Source organism: Sceloporus occidentalis, unplaced genomic scaffold (assembly GCF_023333645.1).
Source record: "Sceloporus occidentalis isolate IW3139 unplaced genomic scaffold, rSceOcc1.0.p SCAF_1, whole genome shotgun sequence".
Classification (NCBI taxonomy): Eukaryota; Metazoa; Chordata; class Lepidosauria; order Squamata; family Phrynosomatidae; genus Sceloporus; species Sceloporus occidentalis.
Genome location: NW_028316981.1, coordinates 167,625,376 through 167,651,184, shown reverse-complemented (window position 1 = coordinate 167,651,184; position 25,809 = coordinate 167,625,376). Strand labels below are relative to the sequence as shown.

The window sequence follows — 25,809 nt, the reverse complement described above, 5'->3', positions numbered from 1 at the left end:
ACACGGGTGTGACGTCCCCGCGATGCTGCAGGGCGCTTGGGGCACCCTTTCAGCGTCGAAGGAAGGAGCTCCGAAACTGCACGCATTGCTGGCACAGCCTTTACATGGTTGTGCCAGCAATGCGGAAGAGAAAGGGGCCGAATGGCCCCTTTCTCCCCTTCCTCGCTGCTGTTGGGGTGTCCAAGGACAGCCCTTTCTAGGCTGTGGGGAAGCGGCGTTTTGCCGCTTCCCCAAGGCCTGGAGAAGCGGCGGATTGGGGCCTCTGGGGCTGCCGCTGCGGATGCCCAGGCCCCAATCCGGGGGGAAAGAGGTGGGTGCAGGCCACTTCAAAGGGGTGGTTTGTATCCTGCCATAGGGAACTGTAAAAAGTGAGAATATATGGAAGTCGTGTTGGTAGTCACAACTCAGATTTTGTTGGATTTCTTACTAATTTGGATAACACTAGCAAACAATTTTCAGTTTTTGTTCGTTGCGCTGAAATGTACACAAAGAAATGTGAAAGACATTTGTTGTAAATCTCACAGGAATCTTCTGTTTTCACATTATGTTATTTGGTGTCAGAGATATTTAAAAAAACCTGTTTTGCTCTGATTTGGAGGGACAAGATGTGTAGGCTGATCTTTTCAGAATATTGCAAATGACAGGAGAGGAGTTCTGAGTCACTCATCTGCTTAATCAAATAGCTGCTGCAAGAAGAATAAATGATGTGAATCCTCTACCCTTGAAAGGATCATTTATCAGCCCCACAACAGACAACAGTAAATGGTGGAAGTTGTCAATGTTAGATTACTAAGAACACTTTTGCTTTGGACAAAAGGAAATAAAAATGCAAGCAAGCATTCTGCTTTGTTCTAATTCCGACAATTCATATTGCTGCTCCAGAAATTAGGATATGGCACAATTAATTCAAGCTACAGGAAAAGAGATTCCACCTTAACATTAGGAAAAACTTCCTGATGGTAAAAGCTGTTTGACAGTGGAATACGCTGCCTTGGAGTGTGGTGGAGTTTCCTTCTTTGGAGGTTTTTAAACAGAGGCTGGATGGCCATCTGTCACGGGTGTGTTGATTGTGTCTTCTTGAATGGCAGGAGGCTGTGGTCTCTTCCAACTCTTTGATTCTATGATATCCAGCATATTCGCTTCCAGCAGTTCCTTCATTTGTCATAAGCTCCAAGAGCAAGAAGGATTCTGCTTTGAACACATTAGCTGTTGAGGCATAGAAACTGCAGCCCTACAAAACCAAATGGCCACTTCTGATCCTTCTATACAGCAAATATTGTAAAGAATTGTATTGGTAAGTGCAGCACAGACTCATATTACAGCAGCAGAGATCTTATTCTGGGAGGGAGGACACATCTGAGTACTTGAGCACATGCTTAGTAAATTCAACCCTTGTTGTTTCCAGACAAAAAATATTAGGCAGCTGGTAATGGCTAAAGGAGAGCCAGCATGGCATAGTGGTTTGAGCACTGGATTATGACTCTAGAGACCCGGGGCTCGAATCCCTACTCGACCATGGAAACCCACTGGGTACCTTGGGCAAGTCGCACTCTCTCAGCTTCAAAGGGAGGCAAAGACAAACTCCCTTCCAAACAAATCTTGCCAAGAAACCAGCATGATAGGTTTGCCTTAGGATTGCCATAAGTCAGAAACAACTTTCAGCACATAACAATGGGCAAAGATCCTTCCTTGCCTGAGTTCCTGGAGAAAATAATTGCCAGCCCCAACAGACAATACTGGGTGATGTGCACAAATATTCAGAGCTGGTACAGATCAACTTCTTGTACTATACAATAATGAACACAACCAATTTATAAGGACTTTGAACAGGCCTGCAATATGGAAGAAAGACAGCTATGACAGTTCTTCCTGTCAGTGCTGCAATAAGAGAAGATGCCACACCTATCCAATTTTTGAAGCTCAGAAATCCCAACCTGTATTCGGTCTACGGTATAGACACCAAAGAAGCTACAACGTGCATGACATGAATGGACTTTAACCAGAGCTTGGAAAAGTTAGTTGTTTGGATAGGAAAGCCTTGAATTGCCCAGTCAGCACTGACCATGCTGACTAAGGCATAATGAGACTTGTCATCCAAAATGTAATATTGCTAAGCTCTGAACTGAATAAAAGAATCAACTGACAAATTGAAACCCTTGAAGTATTAAAAATTCCATTTGGTATTTTATAAGCATAAAAAAAAATTTCACTGAATAATTATTAGATCTGCCTACCTTCCTTCTAAGGACCCAGAACACAGAACAAGTGACAGGATGTGAGTATATTCCTCCCTGTTAACAGTCTAGTGCCAAACAATCAGGTATATTTTTATGAAATGTTGTATGAAGGGCATTGACTGCAGCATGTTGAGAGACTCATCTGGGCTTTGCAAATGCACTCCTAGCAGCAGCAAAAGTGCAAGATGGAGTTTCAAATTTATTAACTGACAGCCTAAAAGCTTGAGAAAATTGACACCTGGGACTCAGAGAGGAAGCTGAGCTTGTCAGTTTTTGTTCATTGCACTGAAATGTACACAAATAAATGTGAAAGACCTTTTGTTGTAAATCTTTTGCTCCCAAGTCTCAAAAACCTGACACTACCCTTATACATAAAGATCTAGAAGTCTCTCACTTGCCTTTTCCCAAATCTCCCAAATTAAATGAAACTCACAACATCGATGGAACATATATTGTTTGATGCATCTGATCCCTCATATCGATTTTACAACTGGGCTGCATTAAATATGTTGCTTTTTTGAGCTGACCTAGACTGCAAATACATACCTGCTATGATGACGGAATCTGTCCTGGCAGGACCAAATTTCAGTGTCATTTCATGCTTGAGTTTATGAACAGCCAGGTGGTCCTCATTTGTAAACCTCTGAAATGAAACATTTGGGGGGAGAAACAATAAATTAATATATGCATTTTGTATTATGCTGTGAATTCTGCACCAGGATTTTGGGGAAGGTATGAATGCCCCAAGACAAACCAAAATATCATCATTTCAAACTGCCAAGCAAAAAAATGAACAGGACAGATTGTAAGAGAAGTACTGTGTGAACACATTTTCTCTAAATGGAAGGGGGCAGGGACATAACATGCTGAGTTTTTGGTTAATAATTTGAAATAGGTTTAATAATCAAAATTTTAAAAGGGAGAAAAGGGCAACAGCATGTACTGGTAGTTACTTCAACAAAACTAAAAAGTGTGAAATATTCTCTCTGTAGTGTTCTGCAAAATGTGCCACTTTATTATTGACTAATGGAGACAGAAATTGTTAACAATTGGTAATATGGGGACTGGAGGCAGCATCAGTTAATAGCTTGGGTTGTGCCAAACAGTATTGGCATTTACAAGGCAATCTGGTCCTCCAGTTTTTGAAACACAATGTACCTTGCCTGGCCCAAATCACTGTCCAATGATTACAAATATAGAGAAATGCAACTCTTTCATCGTCTTTCCCAACAAACAGGGACCTGTACATATTATGTGTCAACTTGTGGTATGCTGCACCTTCAGGATGATTACAGGTAAGAATGAAGCTTAAAACAGTTTCTGGGACCTTACTGCTAAAAATGAATTTAACTCACAAAATCATATCAGGCTTATTTATTACTAGTAGGGATGCCAACCAGTTGAAACAGTTTTCAGTTGAGGAGAAGAAATCGGGGTCCCATCTATATCTTTTAAATCAAGACAAGCATTTATGTCTGTATATGTGGTGATGGTGGTACCCTTCCCTTTTGAAAGAAAGGACTCTCCTGGGCCTAAAACAGCTCAATCCTTCCCCTTTCCCAAAGTTGATGAAATTTTCTCCAATGCTGGGGGAACTGCGGGGGGGGGGGGGGGATTTTTTATTAAAAAATTAAAATACTGGAGGTCTTTCGGAAGTCTCAAAAATGCCCTTGAGGGCATTACTTTCTATCCCATGCAAGCAGAAGAAAAAAAACAGATATATAACAAAGCAAGGGACCCCCACCCCACACCTGAAAGTCAGCTTGAATTAATTATGTCTCTTCTAGCATGCTATGAAACCTTTAGACCATTTTCTTGGGACCATACTGCAGAATTTCATGCAGTCAGTAGCATTAGTAATGTCTTGATAAGATTCATCAGTTTATGAAAATGTTTATATCCTATCCTACACCAAAACGATATTAGGGAAATATGTTTTTAAAATTCACTGACATAATTTAAGACTACTTAAAATTTTAAGACAGTAAAAGGTGATTTAAACAGTCTAAAATATATAGTCAACAATTTGACAATGTAAAACAGGTTCAAATGGTGTATAAACATGCGCAAATATGAATGGGATAAAATCATTACATCCTAATAAATTTAATACATTTTAATAAAAAAGGTTTTTTCTTGGTGATTCCCATACTCTGGTCCTCCAGGTGTTTTGGATTTTACCGCCCAGAAGCCTCAGCCATTTTGGCCAATAGTCTCAGATTCTGGGAGCCAAAGTCCAAAACACCTGGAAAGCCAGAGTTTAGGAATCACTGTATTAAAAGTAAAGCCAGCTGGGTTTCTAACGGGAGGGCATTCAACATCCAGAAAGCCTGTGTTCCCCCTTGGTGTACTGCTGCCACAGCGGGACACAGAACAGTGTCTCTCCAACAGACAATCATCAGACAGGCATATGAAGAGAGAAGTGATTCTTCAAGTATTGAACTCTTAAATGCAAGCATCAAGGCCATGATAACCACCTTGGATTCAGACAGCAAGTGTAATGACTACCTGCACAATTCCTTTAAAATTAGTGTCCCATTGTTTCTACAAGATGTGCTGGTCAACCATCTAGTTGCTGTGTTCTGCACTAGCTGCAGCTTTCAAGTTGGCTTCAACAACAGCCCTATGCAGGGCAGATTACACTAGTTAAAATGGGAAAATATCAGTGCATGAATCAGAGTTATAGAATCATGGAGCTGGAAAGGATCTCATGGGCCATCAAGTTCAATCCCTGCTCAGTGTAGGATCTCTAGCTAAAGCATCCCCAGCAGGTAGCTGTCCAGCATCTTTCAGAAGATGTCCAAAAGATCCCACCACCTCTTTAGGAAATCGGTTCCATTGCCAAACTGCTTTTACTGAGAATAAATTCCTTCTAATGTTCAGTTGAAATCTACTCTCCTCTAACTTCAAACCATTAGACCTGGTCCTAACCTCTGCTTCAGAAAAAGAACAGGCTTGTTCCCTCCTTTCTGTGACAGCCCTGGAGATATCACATTACCCCTCAGTATTTTCTTCATCAAATTGAGCATGTCCACCTCCTTCAACTTTTTCTCATATATTATGTTCTTCATACTTCTTATTATGCTTGTTGCCCTTCTCTGAACCCAGTCCAACCTATCTATAGCCCTCTTAAAATTACTCACCCAGAACTGAATGCAGTACTCCAGATAAGGCCTGACCAGCACAGAATATAGAGAGGCTATTACCTTCCACAACTTGGAAACTATGCTTCTATTAATGCAAGCTGAAATAGCATTTGCCTTCTTTCCTGCAACATCACACTGCTGGCTCATGTTTAATTTATGATTTACAATAATCTCAAGGTCCTTTTAGCATGTAGTGCTCCTGAGCCACGTATCTTCTATTCTATACCTGTGTATTTGGCTTTTGTGGCCTAAATGTAGAATTTTGCATTTGCCTCTATTGAATTGCGTTTTATTAATTTTCTGCCCAATTTTCTAGTTTATTAAATTCTGTTCCTATGATCCTGTGTGTTAGCCACCCTTCCCAGTTGTGTGTCATTTGAAAACGTGATACGGATTCCCTCCACCCTTCATGTAAGTCACTGATAAAAAGATTTAAGAGTAATGGCTTTAGGACAGAATCGTGAGGCATTCCACTCAAGTCCTCCTCCCAGTCTGAAGTACAGCCACTGAAGATAACTCTTTGAGCATGGTTTCCAACTGATTATGGATCCATCTGATAGTATTCCCATTTATTCTACATTTAATCTGTTTGCTATGGGGGACCTTATGAAATGCTTTGCTGAAATCCAGATAAATGACATCCACAGTATTCCCACCATTTACTAAACTAGTGACCTGATTTCGAAAAACGACAACAATATGAGGTTAGTTTGGCAGGATTTGTTCTTGACAAACCCATTCTGGCTCCTACTGATCACTATGCTATCATCAAAATACTGGTCCCTTCACATTTGTGGGGGTTAGGGACACAGTACAACGTGAAAGTGGAAAAATCGCAAGTAATAAAACTTTTTTTTAACCTGGAAGAACACTCTTCTAGGAATCTTTAGGTCACCCAATGCAAATTTATGGTCACCATTCACCAGATGCTGACCACAGAATTCTGCTGAAGGACCTAGAGAACTGCTATCTCTAGATCCTGCAGTGCAACTTCTGGCAAAAGTAGGCCATAGAATTACTCTGGAAGACCTAGAGATTCCTTGAGAGGTCATACTGATTGAATCTGTGAATAATCAAACCTGCAAAAGTCAAACCACAAATGTGGAGGGTCGACTGTAACCCATTCTAATATTTTTCCTAATACTGAGGTCAGGCTGATAGCTCTGTAGTTTCCTGGATCTACTTTTCCTTTTTTAAAAGAGAGGGACAATGTTTGCCCAGTTCTTTGGTACCTCATTCTTGCTCTCCTCTCAACGGCAGGCAAAAACCTTCACATGCTGCCCGGCTTTCTCAAACTGACAGAGGTTGGACTTTAAATGCTGTATAAGGTTTGCACAGAGTATTGTATTGAGTTTTAATGTGTAATGTTTTTAACTTTTTACAATTGTTTGTTTATTAAATGTTGTATCTGCATTGTAATGTTTTGTATTGCTTTAAATACATTTTAATGCTTAGTATGTTTTAAATATTGATAGCCACCTTGAGTCCCTATACAGGAAGAAAGTTGGGACGGATGGATGGATGGATGGATAAATAAATAAAATTCTGTCTTTTCATTATGATCTGTTAACATTTTGCCATCCTTATTAAACAGTAACCCCACTGACTCCTTGATCATTGTCTTGCCTTGAATGCATCTCAAAAACCTCTTGTTTTTCCTTCTTTGCTTTATCAGTTTCAGCTTAATCTGAGCATCAGCTTTTCTTATATTACAGTGGTTAGCTTATTGCTTCCCAAGAAAGGCCACAATGGATGGACGAGTCAACACCTAGTCCTAGGCACTCCAAGCCATACAGCCCACCTGAGTCTCAAATGACAGAGATGGATCTAGGAATACGATGCCATGCTATGCACTTGCTCCTCTTATAGGAGTACAACCTCATGGACAACAGAACAGACATGATCTAGTCTGTAACAATAGCTATTGAATCATAACTGCTGTTAACACTACCTTTTCCCCCTTCACTAACAATGTGCTCCTGTGAATTGTCTGAGGCACATCAATACTGACTGGCCTCATTTCAAAGCAGGCATCTCTTGGTGAAAATCAGATGGTCTGTTTTAGTTTTTGTATTGTGTGCAGGCACAAGCCTAAAATTACAAACATGGGCTACAAAGGCAACTACCTTTCTTTCTTTCTTTCTTTCTTTCTTTCTTTCTTTCTTAATACAAAGACATATTTTCAAAATAAATTTTGCTTACATGAAAGCAAACCTATCACTGGATGTAGTCTATAGTACTGCTTTCCTCTTGAAATTCATTAGAAGGAAACCAGTATTTTAAAAAAAGGCAGAAAAAGGATCTGATGGCCTATGATTATACAATTCTCCATCTCCCACAAAAGAAAATCTATCAAGTGTAAAAACCTTAAAAGTGCACATGCACTCACAAACACACCTTTGGACTTGCTTGCACACCATGAGACACCAGGACATCTTATTTACATTTTCCTCTACCTTAAATGGCAGCAGGAATGCTGAACAATTCAGAATGATATCACAAAACTTGGGTTTGCTTTCAGAAGAAGAAGCTTCCAAATATGTAGACCAGGGTTTCTTAACCAGGATTCCCTGGAAACTTAGGGTTACACAAGAGGTTGCTAGAACAAAAACAACCCCCTTAAGCTGCAGATATAATAATTTTTACATAGGTGTTTCCTAAGATGTGATAATGATTTCAAGGGTTGCTCCAGGGTATAAAATTGAGAAAGGCTGATTAAGACTTTTTTGGGGGGATCCTTCTAATTTTGTAAGACTAATATTTCTAGTTTCTATGTCTGTGGCAAATCATCTTAATAGTAAACAGTGACATCACTAGGGCTGGTGTCACCCAGTGTGGGTGCCTGGAAAGACGAGGGGCAGCAGCAGCTGACCCACCCCCCATCAAATAAGCTCAAAATTAAGATTTGTTTTCATAATTTGATGGTTAATGGACTCTCCTTTCCACTATAATGCTCTTAAGTGCAACTTTTGGAGCTCTATTCAGCAAAATGGTTAGGTACATAGAGTATTGTTTTACATGATACATGAATAATTTCACAGTTTAAAATGGTTAACTAACGTCTACCCTTCAGTGTAGGTGGACAAAACAATACTTTTAAAAAATGTAAAATCCTAAATATTACTTGTTGATATTACTTTAAGCCCTTTACTGGGATGTTTTCAATGCTTCTTTTGTCTTTCTCTTCAACATCTCAGCAAAAAAAAAAAAAAGGCATGAATTTTAAAGGAGATAGATGAGTGAAGAGTGAAGGCAGCATGAAAGCAAGTTATTTTCTTTGGAAGTAACAAACTAAAGCATTTAGTAGCAAATCTGCCACATCCCAGAAGCAGCTTTAAAAATAATATATTCAATGAGGAAAATAAAATTAAAACCCACATCTACAAGTCTTCTTCCTTTGACACCACAGTCTGGCACTAAACAAACAGAGAGAGTTTGCTTTGTTGGGATGGTAAGCAGTGGCAGCAGGACTATAAAGCATTGGAATTGGGAGTCAAGCTCATTTATTTGCCACTATGGAAGGATTTGTGGCATCAGGTTTTTAAAGTAAGTGCTGTGACACCATGCTATATTTCAGCAAGGAGTGATAATGAGACCACTGCCACATAATCATGGCACATGAAGATGTAAGTCAAGTCTCTCCATAAAGTACAACTGCAAAGATTGCTAGCTTCTATTCTGATCTTCAGCTAAATTTGGTGCAATCCCACAAATTTTCTTCATGCTGTCACAAAAACCTCAGATAGGAATTCTGATGCACACCTTTAGAGGTGTGTCGCAGCAAATCTTTGTCTCAGAGATCCTATAGATCCACAAGCTGGCCTAAGGTCCAGCATGAGGCAGGGGGAAGCAAGACACGCTGCTGGGGGAGAAGTGCATTTAGGGCCTGAGTACACATCTCTGCCCAGGAGTTTAGATTCATCAAAATGAAGTTGCTGCACAGACCCAATTACATGAGTCATAGAGACTATGAAGAATCACTAGGAGATTGCCCAAAGCTCCTCACATTTCTCTACAACACAGTAAAAAAAAAGGAAAGGAAAAAAGAAAATTGAGGGGAGGGGCATAACAGCTGGAGGCTACCCAGCTAAAAGATGAATGTCAGGCTCTAAGCTAGAACACTGTTCTTTCCCATTCTTGCTAATGGGTAAGGCATGCAGTATGGTTGCTTTCTTTTATTTATTTCAGAGTTGAACCCAAACTGTTGAAGCAATCTCCAAGGAACCTGGAATTTTGTAATGGGGAGAAGTCCAGGTCTTTCCCACTTGGCTTAAACTTAGTTAACTGGATCTGGAATACTTGTTCACCACACTCAATCCACAAAGATTCATCACTTACCCACATCACAGTTTTTCTAGAAGACAGGGTTACCAGGTGTCCCTTATTATAAGGCATGCCTTTCATTTGAGACCAGAAAACTTGTTCCTTATAGGACTGGTTGTTGTTTCTGACTTATGGAGACCCTAACGCAAACATATCACGGGGTTTTCTGGGGCAGAATGTGTGACTTGCCCAAGGTCACCCAGTGGGTTTCCATTACTGAGCAGGGACTCAAACTCTGGTATCCAGGGTCATAGCCCAACACTCAAATCACTACACCATGCTGGCTCTGAAAAGATGGGCAGGTGTCCCTTATTAAAAAGGAAGCTGTCTATTTGAGAGTTAGAAAACCATTCCTTTTATCTAGACTGAACAAGATACCCCGAAATCCCATATTTTGAAGGTGTGGACTCTTAATTAAGACATATGCAATGTATAAATGTGAACAATATGCTAATTTTACAGATAAATACATGTCAGAAGTGGACTGCAACCAGTACCTTAATTTGGTATTTAGAACACAAACTTGCTAATAGGCACTTCCTGGTTGTCAGTCCTGCATGTCATACATTTTGACTGTCCATTACTTCTGTTTTTGAAAACCTGGCAAAACTACTAGCAGAGGGCATGAGCCTTCATTCTACACCAATGCTTCTCAGGCTATCTGATAAAGGAGACTAACACTTATTTTTCTAACATGCCAGGGACCTGTACAATTTTTGTGTTCAACTATTTCTTTGTTTCCCAGAAAACTTGCTGTGAACCACTGGTCAATGGGCTATCACTTTGAGTAACATTGTTCTACTCTTGAGATGTTTTACAGATTGAGTCTCCCTTACCCAAAATGCTTGGCCCCAGAAGTGTTTTGGATTTCCAGATTTTTTGGATTTTGGAACTTCTGCATATGTGTGTGTGTGTGTGTGTGTGTGTGTATGATGAGATGTCTTGGAGATGGGACTCAAGTCTAAACGTGAAACTAATTTATGTTTCATATACACTACACAATTTTTAAAAATAATTTTGTGCATGAAACAAAGTTTGTGTATACTGAACCATCAGAAAGCACAAGTGTCACTATCTCAGTCACCCATGTGGACAATTTTGGATTTTAGACTATTTCCGATTTCAGAATTCCAGATAAGTGAGACAACTTGTATAACTTTTCATAGGTTTTTAGCACTTCTATAATGTTATACTGAATGAAAACGAAACAAAATCCACTGCTTTCTAATCAAAGACAAAATATGGTGGCTAACTATAGTACATCAGCTCTAAATCTTGTCTCTCCACAAAGGAGATGAAATGATGAAACAAAATGTAAAAGTTTGAATCATACCATCAGGGTTTCAGCTACCTCCCTAGCTGCCAAATCCAGATTCTGAACAGCCTTCTCTACCTTTGAGATATGTACTAAGGGGAGAATTTAATCAGATAATCACTTTTTCTGCCATGTCTTGCAGTAACAATAACAAGCTGCTTAGATGGCACTTTTCCTTCTATGCAAATTAGCATGTAACTAAGCCTGCTAGCCCTAAACATGTACTTTCTGTTCCCCTCTAAAGACACAGGCTTCAGTTTGAAATACAAGTATACTTCTGCTAATGAAGTAGAAATGTTCCTGGACATAACGTCCTTAACAGAAAATCTGACACCAGAGGAAGAAATAACAAGAAGAGAATGATTCTGACATCACCCAAAAACACGGCCCTTGCAAAGTAAGTCAACATGTTTAATCTAACTGTAAAACATGTGAAATGAAATAGCCAGGTCAGCTATGTCTTGCATAAATAAACTAAAATATTTTGACCCTTCTAGAGACCAGTTGAAAACTTCTTCCAAATGCATCCAGGAATGATTTTTTCTTTCTCTCACCAGCCTCTGTTTTTTGGATGATTTCCATTTTGATGGTCATACGTATTGATCTATGCTTTAAAAAAAATCTAGGGTTAACTGGTGAAGCAAGGCTGTCCTCTCCTTTTCCCTTTGTTTTACTGTTTACAAGTGCTCAGTAGGAGATTCTGGAAGCAGCTGCCATTTATCTTACATTTATTTATTTATTTATTTATTTAGGTTTTTATATCCCACCCTTCAGCCTTAATGGCTATCAGGGCGGCTTACATTTATTATTATTTTTAACCAGACAGTTCCCTGCCTGCAGGCTTACAATCTAAAAGACATGACACAAAAGGAGAAGGGAATGGTGAGGGGGGAGGGGATCAGGTCCAGCATTCTTCTCTCCCTCTGAGGCCTGGACCAAGGCAGATGGACCGGAGGGAGGGCTCTGCTTCTTCCAGGCAGGCCTGGTGGAGCTCGCCTGCCTCTCTCCCCTTCCAGATGGTGGCTGAAGGGAGGGCTGGTCCTCTTCGAGTTTATGTTGCAGGGAGGCACACATGGTTGAGGTATGATTGGCTAGAGCAGAATCTTGTACTTTCCCAGCTTAAACTTTATTCAGTTGTTTACTATAGACACACTGCTGCCACCCAACACTGGAAGTCTGTGTTTCTCCACCCGTCCTTCACCACCTTCACGCAAGCTGTTACAGGTTGAGTCCTCCTTATCTGAAATGCTTGGGACCAGAAATACAGTGGTCCCTCCATATTTGCTGGGGTTAGGGGCAAAAGGCCCATGTGAAAAACCCAAAACATTATTCTTTTTACCTTAAGCGAACATCCTCTAGGAACTTCTAGGTCCTCCAGTGAAACTCTATGGTCAACATCTGCCAGAGGTTGATCACAGAATCATGCTGGAGGACCTACAAATGCCTAGAGAAGTGTTTTCTCTTGGAACTTCTAGGTTCTCCAGCACATCTCTATGGTCGACTTCTGGCAAAGTTGCATTGGAGGACCTAGAGATTCCTAGAAAGAACATACAGTATTAATCAAAACCAAATAATCAAATCCACAAAAGCCAAAGCTGCAGATGTGGAGGGCCAACTGTATTTTGGATTTTGGAATACCTGTATTTGCATATATGTACATCATGGGATATCTTGGAGCTAGAAATCAAGTCTAAACACAAAATTCTTTTATGTTTCATATACACCTTATACACATATCCTGGAGGTAATTTTATACAGTATTTTTTAATAATTTTGTTCATGAAACAAAGTCTGTGTACACTGAACCATCAGAAAGCAAAGACTTCACTATCTTAGCAAGCCATGAAAAAGCTTTTTGGTTTTTGCAGAATTTCAGAATTCCATACAAGGGAGACTCAAGCTGCATAACCCTTGTGACAAGGAAGTGAGTTCAGGCAAAACTAAAACTTTAGTGTCCCTTTTAAGGAAAGGATTCCCTTCACTGGATAATGCTTTGTATCCGTTGTTCTTAACGATTAAACTATTGTTATTTTATTCATCTTTGGTTAAGGAGGAAAACATATATATCACAAATAAAGCATGTATGAGTGGGCAACTATAATAGGTCTAATGGTCAATTATCTGTTCATGGGACCCTTTAAGGCCACACAGGTAGCTGAAAATGCCAAAAACCAAATAATGTCTAGAAGTGCAAAAACATCTGTTGGGGACTTTTTAAAAAAAAAGTTGCAACTTATTTGAAAGATAATCTGAAGCTCTTGAAAACATGCAGGAGAAATTAATTCCCACCCTACCCCTGCAAAAAGAAAAAAAAAGATAGTCCAGAGAGGCCAACTGATCAGCCTTGAGGCTGCACATTGCTTACCTCTGAGCTGTGCATATGTAAATGCCCAATATAATTAAAACCTGTAATATATGAATTCTGGGTCCCAAGAAAGCAATCCATTAGCTGATTACTAAATTATCCTGAATAGATTTTAAAGAAATTAAGCTTGAATCATAAATAAAGACCTAAGGCCCGTTACAGACCGCCGAGAAGCGGCGGTCTGCCACCGCCGGTTGCAGCGTCCTTCCTTTTTCTACTGCATAATCATCAAGAGAAGGGATCCAAATGAATTTGTTTGTTGCTAATTGCCCTGAAGTCAGCTCTGACTCATAATAATAATAATAATAATAATAATAATAATAGGTTTTATTTATATACCGCCCAATCACTGGGAATCCGAGCGGTTTACAATAGAGGGGATAACAGACAGTTCCCTGCCCACAGGCTTACAATCTAAAAGACACGACACAAAAGGAGAAGGGAATGATGAGGGAGGGAGGGAATCAGGTCCAGCATTCTTCTCTCCCTCTGAGGCCTGGACCAAGGCAGATGGACCGGAGGGAGGGCTCTTCTTCTTCAGGCTAGCCCCTGATGGAACTGGGCCAGCCTTCTCTCTCCCTCAGAGGCCGAACGATGACAGTTGGGGAGGGAGGAGCCTCTTACTTCAGGCTAGCCCCTGATGGTACTGGGCCAGCCTTCTCTCTCCCTCAGAGGCCGAAAGATGACAGTTAGGGAGGGAGGAGCCTCTTTCTTCAGGCTAGCCCCTGATGGAACTGGGCCAGCCTACTCTCTCCCTCAGAGGCCGAAAGATGACAGGGAGGGAGGAGCCTCTTTCTTCAGGCTAGCCCCTGATGGAACTGGGCCAGCCTACTCTCTCCCTCAGAGGCCGAAAGATGACAGTTAGGGAGGGAGGAGCCTCTTTCTTCAGGCTAGCCCCTGATGGTACTGGGCCAGCCTTCTCTCTCCCTCAGAGGCCGAAAGATGACAGTTGGGGAGGGAGGAGCCTCTTTCTTCAGGCTAGCCCCTGATGGAACTGGGCCAGCCTACTCTCTCCCTCAGAGGCCGAAAGATGACAGTTAGGGAGGGAGGAGCCTCTTTCTTCAGGCTAGCCCCTGATGGAACTGGGCCAGCCTACTCTCTCCCTCAGAGGCCGAAAGATGACAGTTGGGGAGGGAGGAGCCTCTTTCTTCAGGCTAGCCCCTGATGGAACTGGGCCAGCCTACTCTCTCCCTCAGAGGCCGAAAGATGACAGTTGGGGAGGGAGGAGCCTCTTTCTTCAGGCTAGCCCCTGATGGAACTGGGCCAGCCTACTCTCTCCCTCAGAGGCCGAAAGATGACAGTTAGGGAGGGAGGAGCCTCTTTCTTCAGGCTAGCCCCTGATGGAACTGGGCCAGCCTACTCTCTCCCTCAGAGGCCGAAAGATGACAGTTGGGGAGGGAGGAGCCTCTTTCTTCAGGCTAGCCCCTGATGGAACTGGGCCAGCCTACTCTCTCCCTCAGAGGCCGAAAGATGACAGTTAGGGAGGGAGGAGCCTCTTTCTTCAGGCTAGCCCCTGATGGTACTGGGCCAGCCTTCTCTCTCCCTCAGAGGCCGAAAGATGACAGTTAGGGAGGGAGGAGCCTCTTTCTTCAGGCTAGCCCCTGATGGAACTGGGCCTGCCTACTCTCTCCCTCAGAGGCCGAAAGATGACAGTTGGGGAGGGAGGAGTGACCCCATGGATGAGACAGCTCCAAGACTCCCTGTCCTCCACTGTTTTGCTTAGGTCCTGTAAATTTAGGCCCATGACCTTCCTGACTGAGTCTAGCCATCTGGCAAGTGGTCTTCTTCTCTTTCTACTGCCTCTTCCTCTCGTTCTACCTCCTCTAGCATTATTTTCTAGTGAGTCATGCCTTCTCATGATGTGGCCAAAATAGGACAGCCTCAAGTTCATCATCTTGGGTTCCAGGGAGAGTTCAGGCTTGAGCTAATCAAGAACCTATTTGTTTGTCTTTTTGGCTGTCAAAGGTATCTTCAGCCCTCTTCTCCAGCACCACGTGTCAAATGAGTTGATTTTCTTTTTATTCACTTTCCTCACTGTCCAAGTCTCACATCCATACATCCATCTAGCATAATATTTGTCAACACACACAAGACTCACTGATACAGTATAACAGATCAATCTACTATGAATGATGAGCATTTAACATTTCCCATTGTGTTGATAGTCATTTAATATGACAACAGCTACTGGCTGGAGTTTTTGTTTTCACACCTAATAAGTTTCTTTTACATCTTTTATGCCATTGTCTTGTGCTGGTGCTACCACTGGTTTTATATTTTATGGCCTGGATTTTATTTTTACTGTTGTATACAATGTTGTATGTTTGTGATTTTAATCATGCCTTATCTTTGATCCAGCAAATGGTGTAGGGAATTGCATTTTATAAAGCGTGCCGGGGCGAGGGGGGGAATTAAGACAAAAAACCAAATAGGCATAATTACCTATTTCACTGAACAAATCTGTTGGATGGTAAACATGCAAAGGGAATGATGAATAATGTTTTGGTTGGAAAGAATCTGAACCGTGGCAAATACACTGAAACAACTTCCTTTTGTTTCGTCTCCAAGCCCACCATTTCCATCACTACTGCAACAGGATGTCTGTATCTGAAACTATTCAGTTATAAGATATATAGTACCTTTTCAGATCAACCTTGGAGGAAAAAAAATCAGATCAACATTAGAGGAAAGAAGTTATTTTTCCTTCAATTTTATTAGCAGCTTGCTGAAATCAGGAAACCCACAACTAGACGTGTCTCTTGGGAAACAGGGTTTTCAATGCATTTATGAGCAATATAGAGTCTCAGAATGTTGCCTCATGCTTAAATCCTAAAATGTTATTTTTGGCTCTGTCAGCTCTAGAGACCCATGTGGATATATAACTTTTAGGTTTTTTAAAAAAATGTGCTTACATCCTGAAGTATGATTAATCCATGTTCTTTTGTTGTTATAAACTAAATCAGAAATACAAGCTACATTCTTGGGCAACACTTATTTATGTTATGAGCAAGCCAAGTCTCAGTATCTGAAAATGTATGCTACTTCAAACATTGCCCACTGCCTAAGCTTGAGCCAGAAATAACAAAATTAAAAATAGCTAGATTTTTTAAAAAAATCAATCCAGCAAGTTGGAAAAATATATTCATCACAAGTCCATAGTATTCCTCCTTGTTCACAAACACCAGGTTTAAAATGGCTGACCTAAATTTTAAACTTTATTGTTTGAGTGACAGTGACACCCACCAGAAAAATATTTCCTATTTATTGCCTAGGAGCAGCCTTGGAGTACAAGCCACAGTGGCATGTCTGAACAAACTTTGGATCTGTGATCCTGAAGCATCTGTTTTTTTGGTCTGCCTTCACTGAAGCCCTGAATCTTTTTTATGGAGGCTTCTGCACAAAGCCAGGTAACACTGCTTCATAGTCAGTTGGGGAGTAGTCTCTCAGTGGTAAGAAGAGGCATTAAAAGTGCATGTCTTTAACCGGTTATATACAGAGGAAAACCTGGACTCGTTCAGCTTTTTCCATCATAGTTTTGTGGGTAAGATACAACTGCTGAAACACTCCATTTTACACATATATGTTATGCACAGTAGTCTCATTGCCAAAAAAAATATTGATGGGCCTAGTGAAGCAGAAGGAGATACTGAGCTGATGTGATTCTACCGACCAACATACGGATGGGTATCTGTGCCTTATCACACACTAACTGAAGGTCTCTTCTCCTATCCTCTAGGACCAGTGGTTCCAAACTTTGGCCCTCCAGATGTTTTGAATTTCAGTTCCCAGAAACCCCAGCCAGCTTGGCCAACAGTCTAGAAATCTGAGAGCTGAAGTCCCAAACATCTGGAGGACCAATGTTTGGGAACCCCTGCTCTAGACCTGAAGTGACATTCAAGTCAAGAAGCAGTTCTAACTGCACAGAGGAACCAGTACTAAATGTATGTTCTTCAGAACAGATGGTTGGGACAAGAATCCTCTCCAACCACTGGACAATTCATCTAATAAGAAGTAAGCCATGGGTCCATTTTAAGCAAGTATTCATCTGAAAAGGCAGTATGTGAATGTGACAAATTTCTTGAACAGTGGAAGTGACTAATGCTGACTAACACCCTTTTAAAAACACAGCTGTGCCACAGCATTTTGTATAACCTGATTCTAGCCAACATTATCCAAGCACTTAAGGGCCTGTACTAAAATCCTGTCGTCTGACTCCTGCATATAATCATAGAGTTGGAAGAGACCACAAGGGCCATCCAGTCCAACCCCTTGTCATGCAGGAACTCCCAATCAAAGCATCCCCGACAGATGGCCATCCAGCCTCTGTTTAAAGACCTCCAGGGAAGGAGACTCCACTACACTCCAAGGGAGTTTGTTCCACTGTTGAACAGCCCTTACTGTCAGAAAGTTCCTCCTAATGTTGAGGTGGAATCTCTTTTCCTGCAGTTTGCATCCATTATTCCACATTCTAGTCTCTGGAGCAGCAGAAAACAAGCTTGCTCCCTCCTCAATATGACATCCCTTCAAATATTTAAAGAGGGCTATCATAACACATCTTAACCTTCTCTTCTCCAGGCTAAACATAGCCAGCTCCCTAAGTCGTTCCTCATAGGGCATGGTTTCCAGACCCTTCACCATCTTCATTGCCCTCCTTTGGACACGCTTCAGTTCTCAATGTTCTTTTTGAATTGTGGTGCCCAGAACTGGACGCAGTATTCCAGGTGAGGCCTGACCAAAGCAGAAAAGAGTGGCACTATAACTTCCCTTGATCCACTCATTTAAATTAATTTCACTCTTCCATGCTATTACCCAAGCAAAATGTATCCCCTTCCTCAAGGATGAGGAAGAAAAGTGTGCATAACTTAGGCTCATAACTTAGAGCACACAATCACATAATTCCTCCTTCCCCACATCCTCAATAATACCTTCAATAATACCTCATTCAAAAGACTAATGTTTAGGTTTTAACCTGTTCCTCATACTGACTTCTTTAGAACACTTCAATATGAACTCTGGAAGTAATATTAATGTCCATGAATGTACCTGCATCAACAGAGGAACTCATGTTATCCATAACCCACCCACTTGCCCGGTTGTGTGATACACACACATTACTTAAGGGATTAATGTATACAAGCATAGAGTGGTGACCAAAAGCTGAACATCACCCTTTTGAGGTGCAGCTTAGGGAGTAGGGTATGTTTAACCTGGAGAAGAGAAGGTGAAGAGGTGACATGACAGTCATGTTTAAATATTTTAAGGAATGTCACACCGAGGACAGAGCAAGATTCTTTCCTGCTGCTCCAGACACTAGGACATGGAACAAGGGATTATTACATAAAGCTAGTTTGTTTTATTTGTGGAGAAAATATGTAGACAGAAAAAGTGGCACAGCAGGAAGTAAACTATGATGTTATTCCCCACATTACTTCAGGCAAACCAGTTCTCAGGGATAAGAAAATACAGGGCTGCCATGTTTGCTGCTTCTGTGTCTGCACTATCCCCCCTTCCTTTGAGTTTTCAGTAGAACAAGGGTAAGGAAAGTGTAGCCCCCATGGATCCATTTTTTAAAAGTATTTGTTTATATAGCTCCCAAACATCTGGTAGGGGCTGTGTGCAGCACTTTCAACATATTTCACCGTAAGTCCAGAAGAGCCCCCCCCCCCCCCCCAAACAGGCAATAACCTTTAAATTGACCTCTGAATCACTTTCTGTTGAAAAGAAAGGACTGTCTGGGGCTTACAATGGGAGTTTCAGGACATTTTGAGGGGATTTCCCCCCCATCCAATTTTTTCAGGGGTGGTAGGTGGTGGTGAGAAGCCTCTAAAGTCTACAGGGGGGACAGTGTGCCTCCGATTCCCTTTTATACTGCTCTTCATCCCATAGCCAAGGGCATAGGATGAGGGTGGAAAAACTGCATGTACGTTTTGTGTGGGGTTTTTTTGGCTATGTGGCCCTGTTCTAGAAGAGTTTATTCCTGATGTTTCACCAGCATCTGTGGCTGGCATCTTTAGAGATTCTCTGAAGATGCCAGCCACAGATGCTGGCAAAACATCAGGAATAAACTCTTCTAGAACAGGGCCAGATAGTTCAAAAAACTCACAAAAAAACTATAGATGCTGGCCATGAAAGCCTTTGACTTCAAATTGGATGTTAATCTGTGGGGAGGTAAAGTGGCAGATTGTAGAGTTTCCTCATCCATTTATCTGTTTCAGGGATGTTCCTATTTACTCAGGAATAAGTCCCAATGGGACTTAATTCAAGGTTACAAGGACTACAATTTTAGGTACATTTATTTGGGACAAGGACCCACTGAATTTCCTAAAAATTGCTTTTTATCAGGGCTGGGGAGTAGTGGTGATTACTCCTACTCCTGTAAAAAAATTTTTATTCCTTTACTCTTTACTCCTACTCCCCAGCCCTACTTTTTATGGCACCACAAAACAAATATTGTCTGCATAAATGACAGATAAATTAATTTTTAATTGCTTGATCCTCCTCCACCTCTGCTCCACCAGCACTATTTCTGCATCTGTACAATTAAATGGAGAAAATACACTGAGCAGAGTGTGCCTTTACTTCAAGTACACTTTCTATGTCCTATTAAATTTGCAGGTCGTAGAAGTTCATTTTATACAGCCTACCCCACACCTTGGGCTTCCACCTTTATTTAGCAGTAAGCTTCACTAAACACAATAAATATAGGTTCTGGAACTTCCTTCCCAGAGAAGATAAACTGGCACCCTCCCTATTTTCTTTTCACAGACAAGCAATGACTTTTCTATTCTGAAAGGCATTTGATGAGTGATTATATAAGGCCCACCTTACATAAATGTGCAGGATATTGCATACTGCAGTATAAGGTTGTGAGCTTAATCCCAGGGCTCCAAGGTTGATTCAGCCTTCCATCCTTTTGTAGGCCAGCAAAATGAGTACCCAGCTTACAGACTGTAAATCACTTAGAAATGTACATGCTATTGCCTATTGTGAACTGTTGTACTGGTGCATGTGTGTGTTTTAATTATTTATGTTTCAACTTGGTTTTAATATTTTTAATTGTTTAATTGTGTTTTAACTTTTGTATTTTGTGGATTTCTAACATTTTTTTTAAATCATTGTAAGCCGCTTTGAGTCTCAATCTGGACAAAAGGCAGGATAGAAAATAAATATAATATATATATATATATATATATATATATATATTATATACACATATACACTCATGACTGTGCATTTACATGGCTACATCTCTGTGCTAAGAAACAGACTGAGGTGGCTGCTGCAAACAGTCTGAGAATGGTGTCCTGAAAATGAAGCAAATGGTAGTTATTTAATTTTGCAGTATACTACAACTGCCAGGCAGGCATACTTCTGGAATACTCAGACTTTGGTACTGGGGGAGTTGATGCTCTGTTTTTCATGGCAAAATATCTTGATTCCAAAGTGCTGTATATCACTTTGATCAGTGATATGCAGCACAATCCTATTCATATTTATATGTCAGTTGGCCCATTGACTCATTACTTCAGTTACATTTATTAGTGAAAATAATCACATCAATGGCTTGTATCCTTCAAGCATATCACCTGCTGTATCAGAGCTGATCAGAGCAACTTCCAATACTCCCTGCAAATAAGAACACAGAGGCACAATCATTTCTAGGCCAAATTGTAATGTCTTGTTTCTGATTTTTGACCATTAACCAATTATGTGGTTCATAATAAACTACAGATGTTTTAAAAACAGTGGCTGAAATCCTACATCAGACATGTAGCCATGATGTTGCTGCTGCGATCTGTTTCCTGATGTAACCCCAGAAGCCCACCTTAAAATCCAGCCAGCTGCCACAAGGGATAGAGGTCTTCAGCTGGTGAATAGGGCTAATGCATCCAGCCACCCCAGCAACTGATGGCAAGCTGAGCAGAAGCCGGACCCCCAATGTGGTTCTAATGCAAGTCATCAGCACACTGCTGGTCACTGGCAGGGGTGGATTGCAGGGTTCATCCTTCAACGCCCAGTTTAACAGCACCACAGAACTCCATCCCTCAGTGCAGCTGGCTGGATTTTAAGTTGGATTTTGGGAGTATTTATGACTGTGGTATAGATGATTGTTGTTGTTGTGTACATTCTAATCTTTTCCAACTTATGGCAACACTAAGGCAAACCTACCACAGAGTTTTGTTGTCAAGATTTGTTTGGGGGTAGTGGTGGTGGTTGCCTCTGCCTTCTTCTGAGGCTCAAAGAGAGTGACTTCCCAAGATCACCCACTGGGTTTCCAAGACTGAGGGGGGAATTCAGACTCTGGTCTTCAGAGCCATAGTCCACCATAAACATAAGTGTGAACAGGGAACAGTTATAAGGCCATAAATCTAACTTACGACATCATAACTGACTGACAGAATGCCAGTCAATGTTTAATACACGATGCTTAAAATGCTAAAATGCACAGTCAAGTTGTTTAAGCTCTTTCTGCATCAATAGAGCCTTCTTATCCTTCTTACACTTAACAGTTATGTTCAGTGCACCTAGTATTTGTTGGTATCCTCTCTCTAACATTTTACTGATTCTGTTAAACTTGTCAAAAATTCCTAAGCCTGATTCAAGAGATGGGCCTCTATGATTCTGTTAATCTTGGGTCTTTCCTATCATTAGAGATTATCAGTATCTCAATGTAACATCAGAAGAGAGGGGACTAAATGTAATTGTAAATTCCAATTACAGCAGACCTACTGAATCAATGAGAAACTAAATCCAAATTTATGTAATTCCTATTGATTGAATGGGTTTATACTAGTTCGGATTAAAACCTGAATTTAATCCTAGGGTATTTATGATATTAACAGTTGAATTTTTAAAATTCTAACAATCGCCAACATGGATTTTTCCTTTTTCACAGTAGCCATGTGCTGTCTGTGACATGTTAATCGAGCTATTGACTACAATCCTAAAATCTCTTTCTTGGTCTCCCAAACCAATTTGGATTTCTTCAACTGGATAAGGAACCTTTTCTGCCAAGGTACACTTACATACATTAAACAACACTGGCCATTTTAATTGTTCTTGGCCTAATCTGGAAAGAAAATTTTAGAATTGTTTGCAATTGTTATTTTTACCTTTCTAAATAATTTAGTGTTATCAGCAAGCACAGCCACCTCACTGCTGATCCCTAATGCTAGTCTAGAACATTTATGAACAAACTGAAAAAAGCCTTCTTTCATTCCCATATCCTGGTATTTTTGTTGTAGAGTGTGGCATTTATTACATATTATTCAAAAAAACAAAGGAATAAAAGAATACTTACAATATTCAACTGAGAACCTATCTGAACCCAAGGCCCTTTTCACTTTTGCTTTCTGCACTGTTCTATCTCTTGGAAGATTATGCAATATTTTCTTATTTAATCTCAAAATGCCTATATTGACAAAGAACTTATTTAAATGTGTTCCTTGTGGCTAATTTGAACTATGCCTATTTTATAAAATGCTATGAATGCTTCTAAGGAATCATTTCCTCTTATTTTGATTCCTGTTAATCTCCCAGCTACAGACTTATCCAACTAGCCATCTCTCAAAAAGCACATTTGTTTAATGTTCTTGCTGCTTATTAGCTGCAGTAATTTTTAACTTCCTCCTAGATTTCATTATCTGCATTATTTTTATTATGTTGTTCCAATTCTCTGACCTTTTGAATTAACTCCATGTTGTTTTTGTTTCTCAGTTTATTTATACAGGGAGACAAGCTTATGATAACATCCCTTACATAAATCTTACTTGTATCCTAGCTTGTAAATGATGATATACTAAGAGAAGCGTTAAGACTGAAATATTCTGCAAAATTAGCATTTACTAGACTATTACAATTCTTATCAGCTTTTTATTTCCTTTTGGTAACTTGACACATAGCTTAACAGCTTTTAAAATAAAATAAATACAAGAAAATTGCTAGTCCAAAAATATTTTTCATCCTTTGCCAGCCCCAACATGTTAAATATTTGTGGCATATCAGTGGCTTGGTGGGAGGGAGCATCATTATTTTTTCATTTATAAAACCCTCACTGCTTGCTTCATGCAATTTTAACTCCTCACACATGACCAGGGACACTGTTGTTATTTGTGAACTGAAAAGGCATGTCTGCACATCTGTTATTGAAATCTAACATAATTCATATTGTCATACTGGCCATATTCAGATACTGAAGACATAAAAGAGTGATAAGCCAGCATCCCACAAATTAGCAGTATCATGAATAATTATCACCATGCTTTTAGAGAACACTCTAGTGTACTCCAAGTGCTTTATGTGTATCACCTTATATGACAAGCTGATACTATCTTCCTCTTACAAACTGATGGATGTTGAGGCTTGAATAGATGCCAAATTTTAAAAAATTATCTACTCAGATGAAGTGATATTTGAACTTAGCTCAAACACATACCCCACCATTCTACACCAGCTCTAAAGGCCGCTTCAGATATTATGAAATTTTCCTGCATGCACAAAATATTTTGGCATTAGCTGGGAAAGATGCATATGAAACTGGGTCAGTACATGTAGCAAGGTTTGAAATCTGCATCTAGCCACAGTATCTCAGTGATTGTTACACATGATGATCCCATCATCACTAGCACTGCTGTGGCTGTTACTGGTATTCCTCACAGCAGCACAAAATCGCCACTTCCCCTCCTGCTTCACGGAGCTGCTGAAATAATACTGAGATTACAACTTGAAGAGCCAAGCTGGACAAGATAGTGGCAGCCAGGTGTGCTATTCATGTGTCTAACATCTCAGCGAATATAACTGCAGACACAAGCATAATTTTTTACTATAGGTATATGTGTAGAAACCTCCTTCTTTGCTTTGCCTTGCTCCTTGAACTGTTTTTTGGCACTCCATGGGAGGGATCAAATAATGCAGGTGGAGGAAGGAGAAAGGGTTCAACTCCTCTCTCCTGTATGCATCTCCTCTTGCAAAATCAGACTCATAGCTCTTTCATTTTGTAAGACATGCAGATAAACGAAGATGCCTCATCTACACTGGCCATAAGGCTTGCCCCATTAATCAGAAGAGCCTCTCACATAAAAGGAATTAATTGTGCAAGCCTGTCAGCCATTTGCACACTCACCAGACAGCCAGTGATGATGCTTCATGCATCATACTTCAAGGGGAAGCATGTTTATGTATGTGTTGAAATGAGGGAAGAGTAGGGAAAGAAGACACTCAGAAAGAAATGGGATCTATTGCAGAAACACAAGACTGGATTATGGCCTTTTTTTCATGGTCCTACTGTTTACTAAATGAATCACACTTCCTGTTGCAAATGCTTCTCAACTGCAGACCGATCATCTTTTTCAAAGCAAACTTCATGTTTAAAGACAATAGTGTCTCAAAGTGAGAGAGAGAAAAGAGAGGACAAAGCAGCTAATAGTCTCACAAAATATCCTGATTAAAAACATGAAGGAGATCGATTAATTAATCTACAGTGCTGGGCAGATGTGTCATGGGAAGCTATATGGGGCTCTTCAAACATCTCTGGCATCCAGCCTGACCTTGTCAGTTAAATGGAAGAAAGAAAACATTTGCCAGCAGGATGTTAACCAAACACTCAGGAATAACCAATGCAAACCACTCTGATTCTGAGATTTCCTGGCAAAAGCTGCATTTGCTTAAGTGCAAACATGCAAGTGCCTTTCATAAGGACTTGAAAGGCTGGCAACAATGGGAAGACTAGCAGAAATGAACATCCTCAGACAGCTTGGCAGGAAACAGGTTTTAGTTGCAAGATTGTAGCAATCTTTCCATAACCGTGTGCCAATTAGACCGACAAACTGATTGATATTCACTGGCTTTGCCTTCGACATTCGGCAAACTATTTAACCTTTCAACACCGATTACTCCCACAACCATGCAAGCTTAGAACACACAATTTCATGGGCAAATTTGCTTATGTTCTTTCTGATAAATGATTAGATGCTGTCCAAGGTATGGAGGTGGAATTAGGCTAAATAGTATTGAGATCATGAATTTCAACTCTTTTTCTCCTCACAAGAGGGCAAGTCCCTTGTGTCAAGGGCTAAGGATCAGAGATTACAGGGGACCTGAAGAAGAATTTTTTAACAGTCCTGAACCAGTTGGTGAAATGGCAAGTGTGAAGTCTACTTGCATTGGAAAAACCAGTCATTGTTAGAGCTGTTTATATAATTAACAAGATAGTACATTGTGGACTGAGAAGTCGACTTCTTCCATGATTTCTATGCCAGTACGTACTTTCTTTCTTAAGCACATTATTACAGAGGAACAGCATTATGTGCCAGTTTCCCCCCTCAAAATCTGTAGATGATCTTGAATACAATGTAAGATGTCACTCGTTGACAGATTGTTAATCTTGAAATTACAAAATTAATTCCCATAATTATTTTTAGAATA

The 25,809-nt window shown here is 40.4% G+C and overlaps 1 protein-coding gene across 4 annotated transcripts in view; it reads right to left on the bottom strand.

Annotated features, from left to right (window-relative positions):
* The window catches only part of LOC149322674 (cyclic AMP-dependent transcription factor ATF-7), a 134,184-nt gene that overhangs the window by 28,055 nt on the left and 80,320 nt on the right, over nucleotides 1–25,809 (bottom strand). For 2 of the 4 annotated variants that reach the window (XM_089481287.1, XM_089481294.1), the window contains exon 3: nucleotides 2,784–2,880. In XM_089481287.1, coding sequence (XP_089337413.1) covers nucleotides 2,784–2,880 — 97 coding nt within the window. Of the gene's footprint in view, nucleotides 1–2,783; nucleotides 2,881–7,780; nucleotides 7,808–8,761; nucleotides 8,897–25,809 lie in introns of those variants that run through there. The other 2 variants (XM_089481311.1, XM_089481303.1) reach the window with 2 other exon arrangements.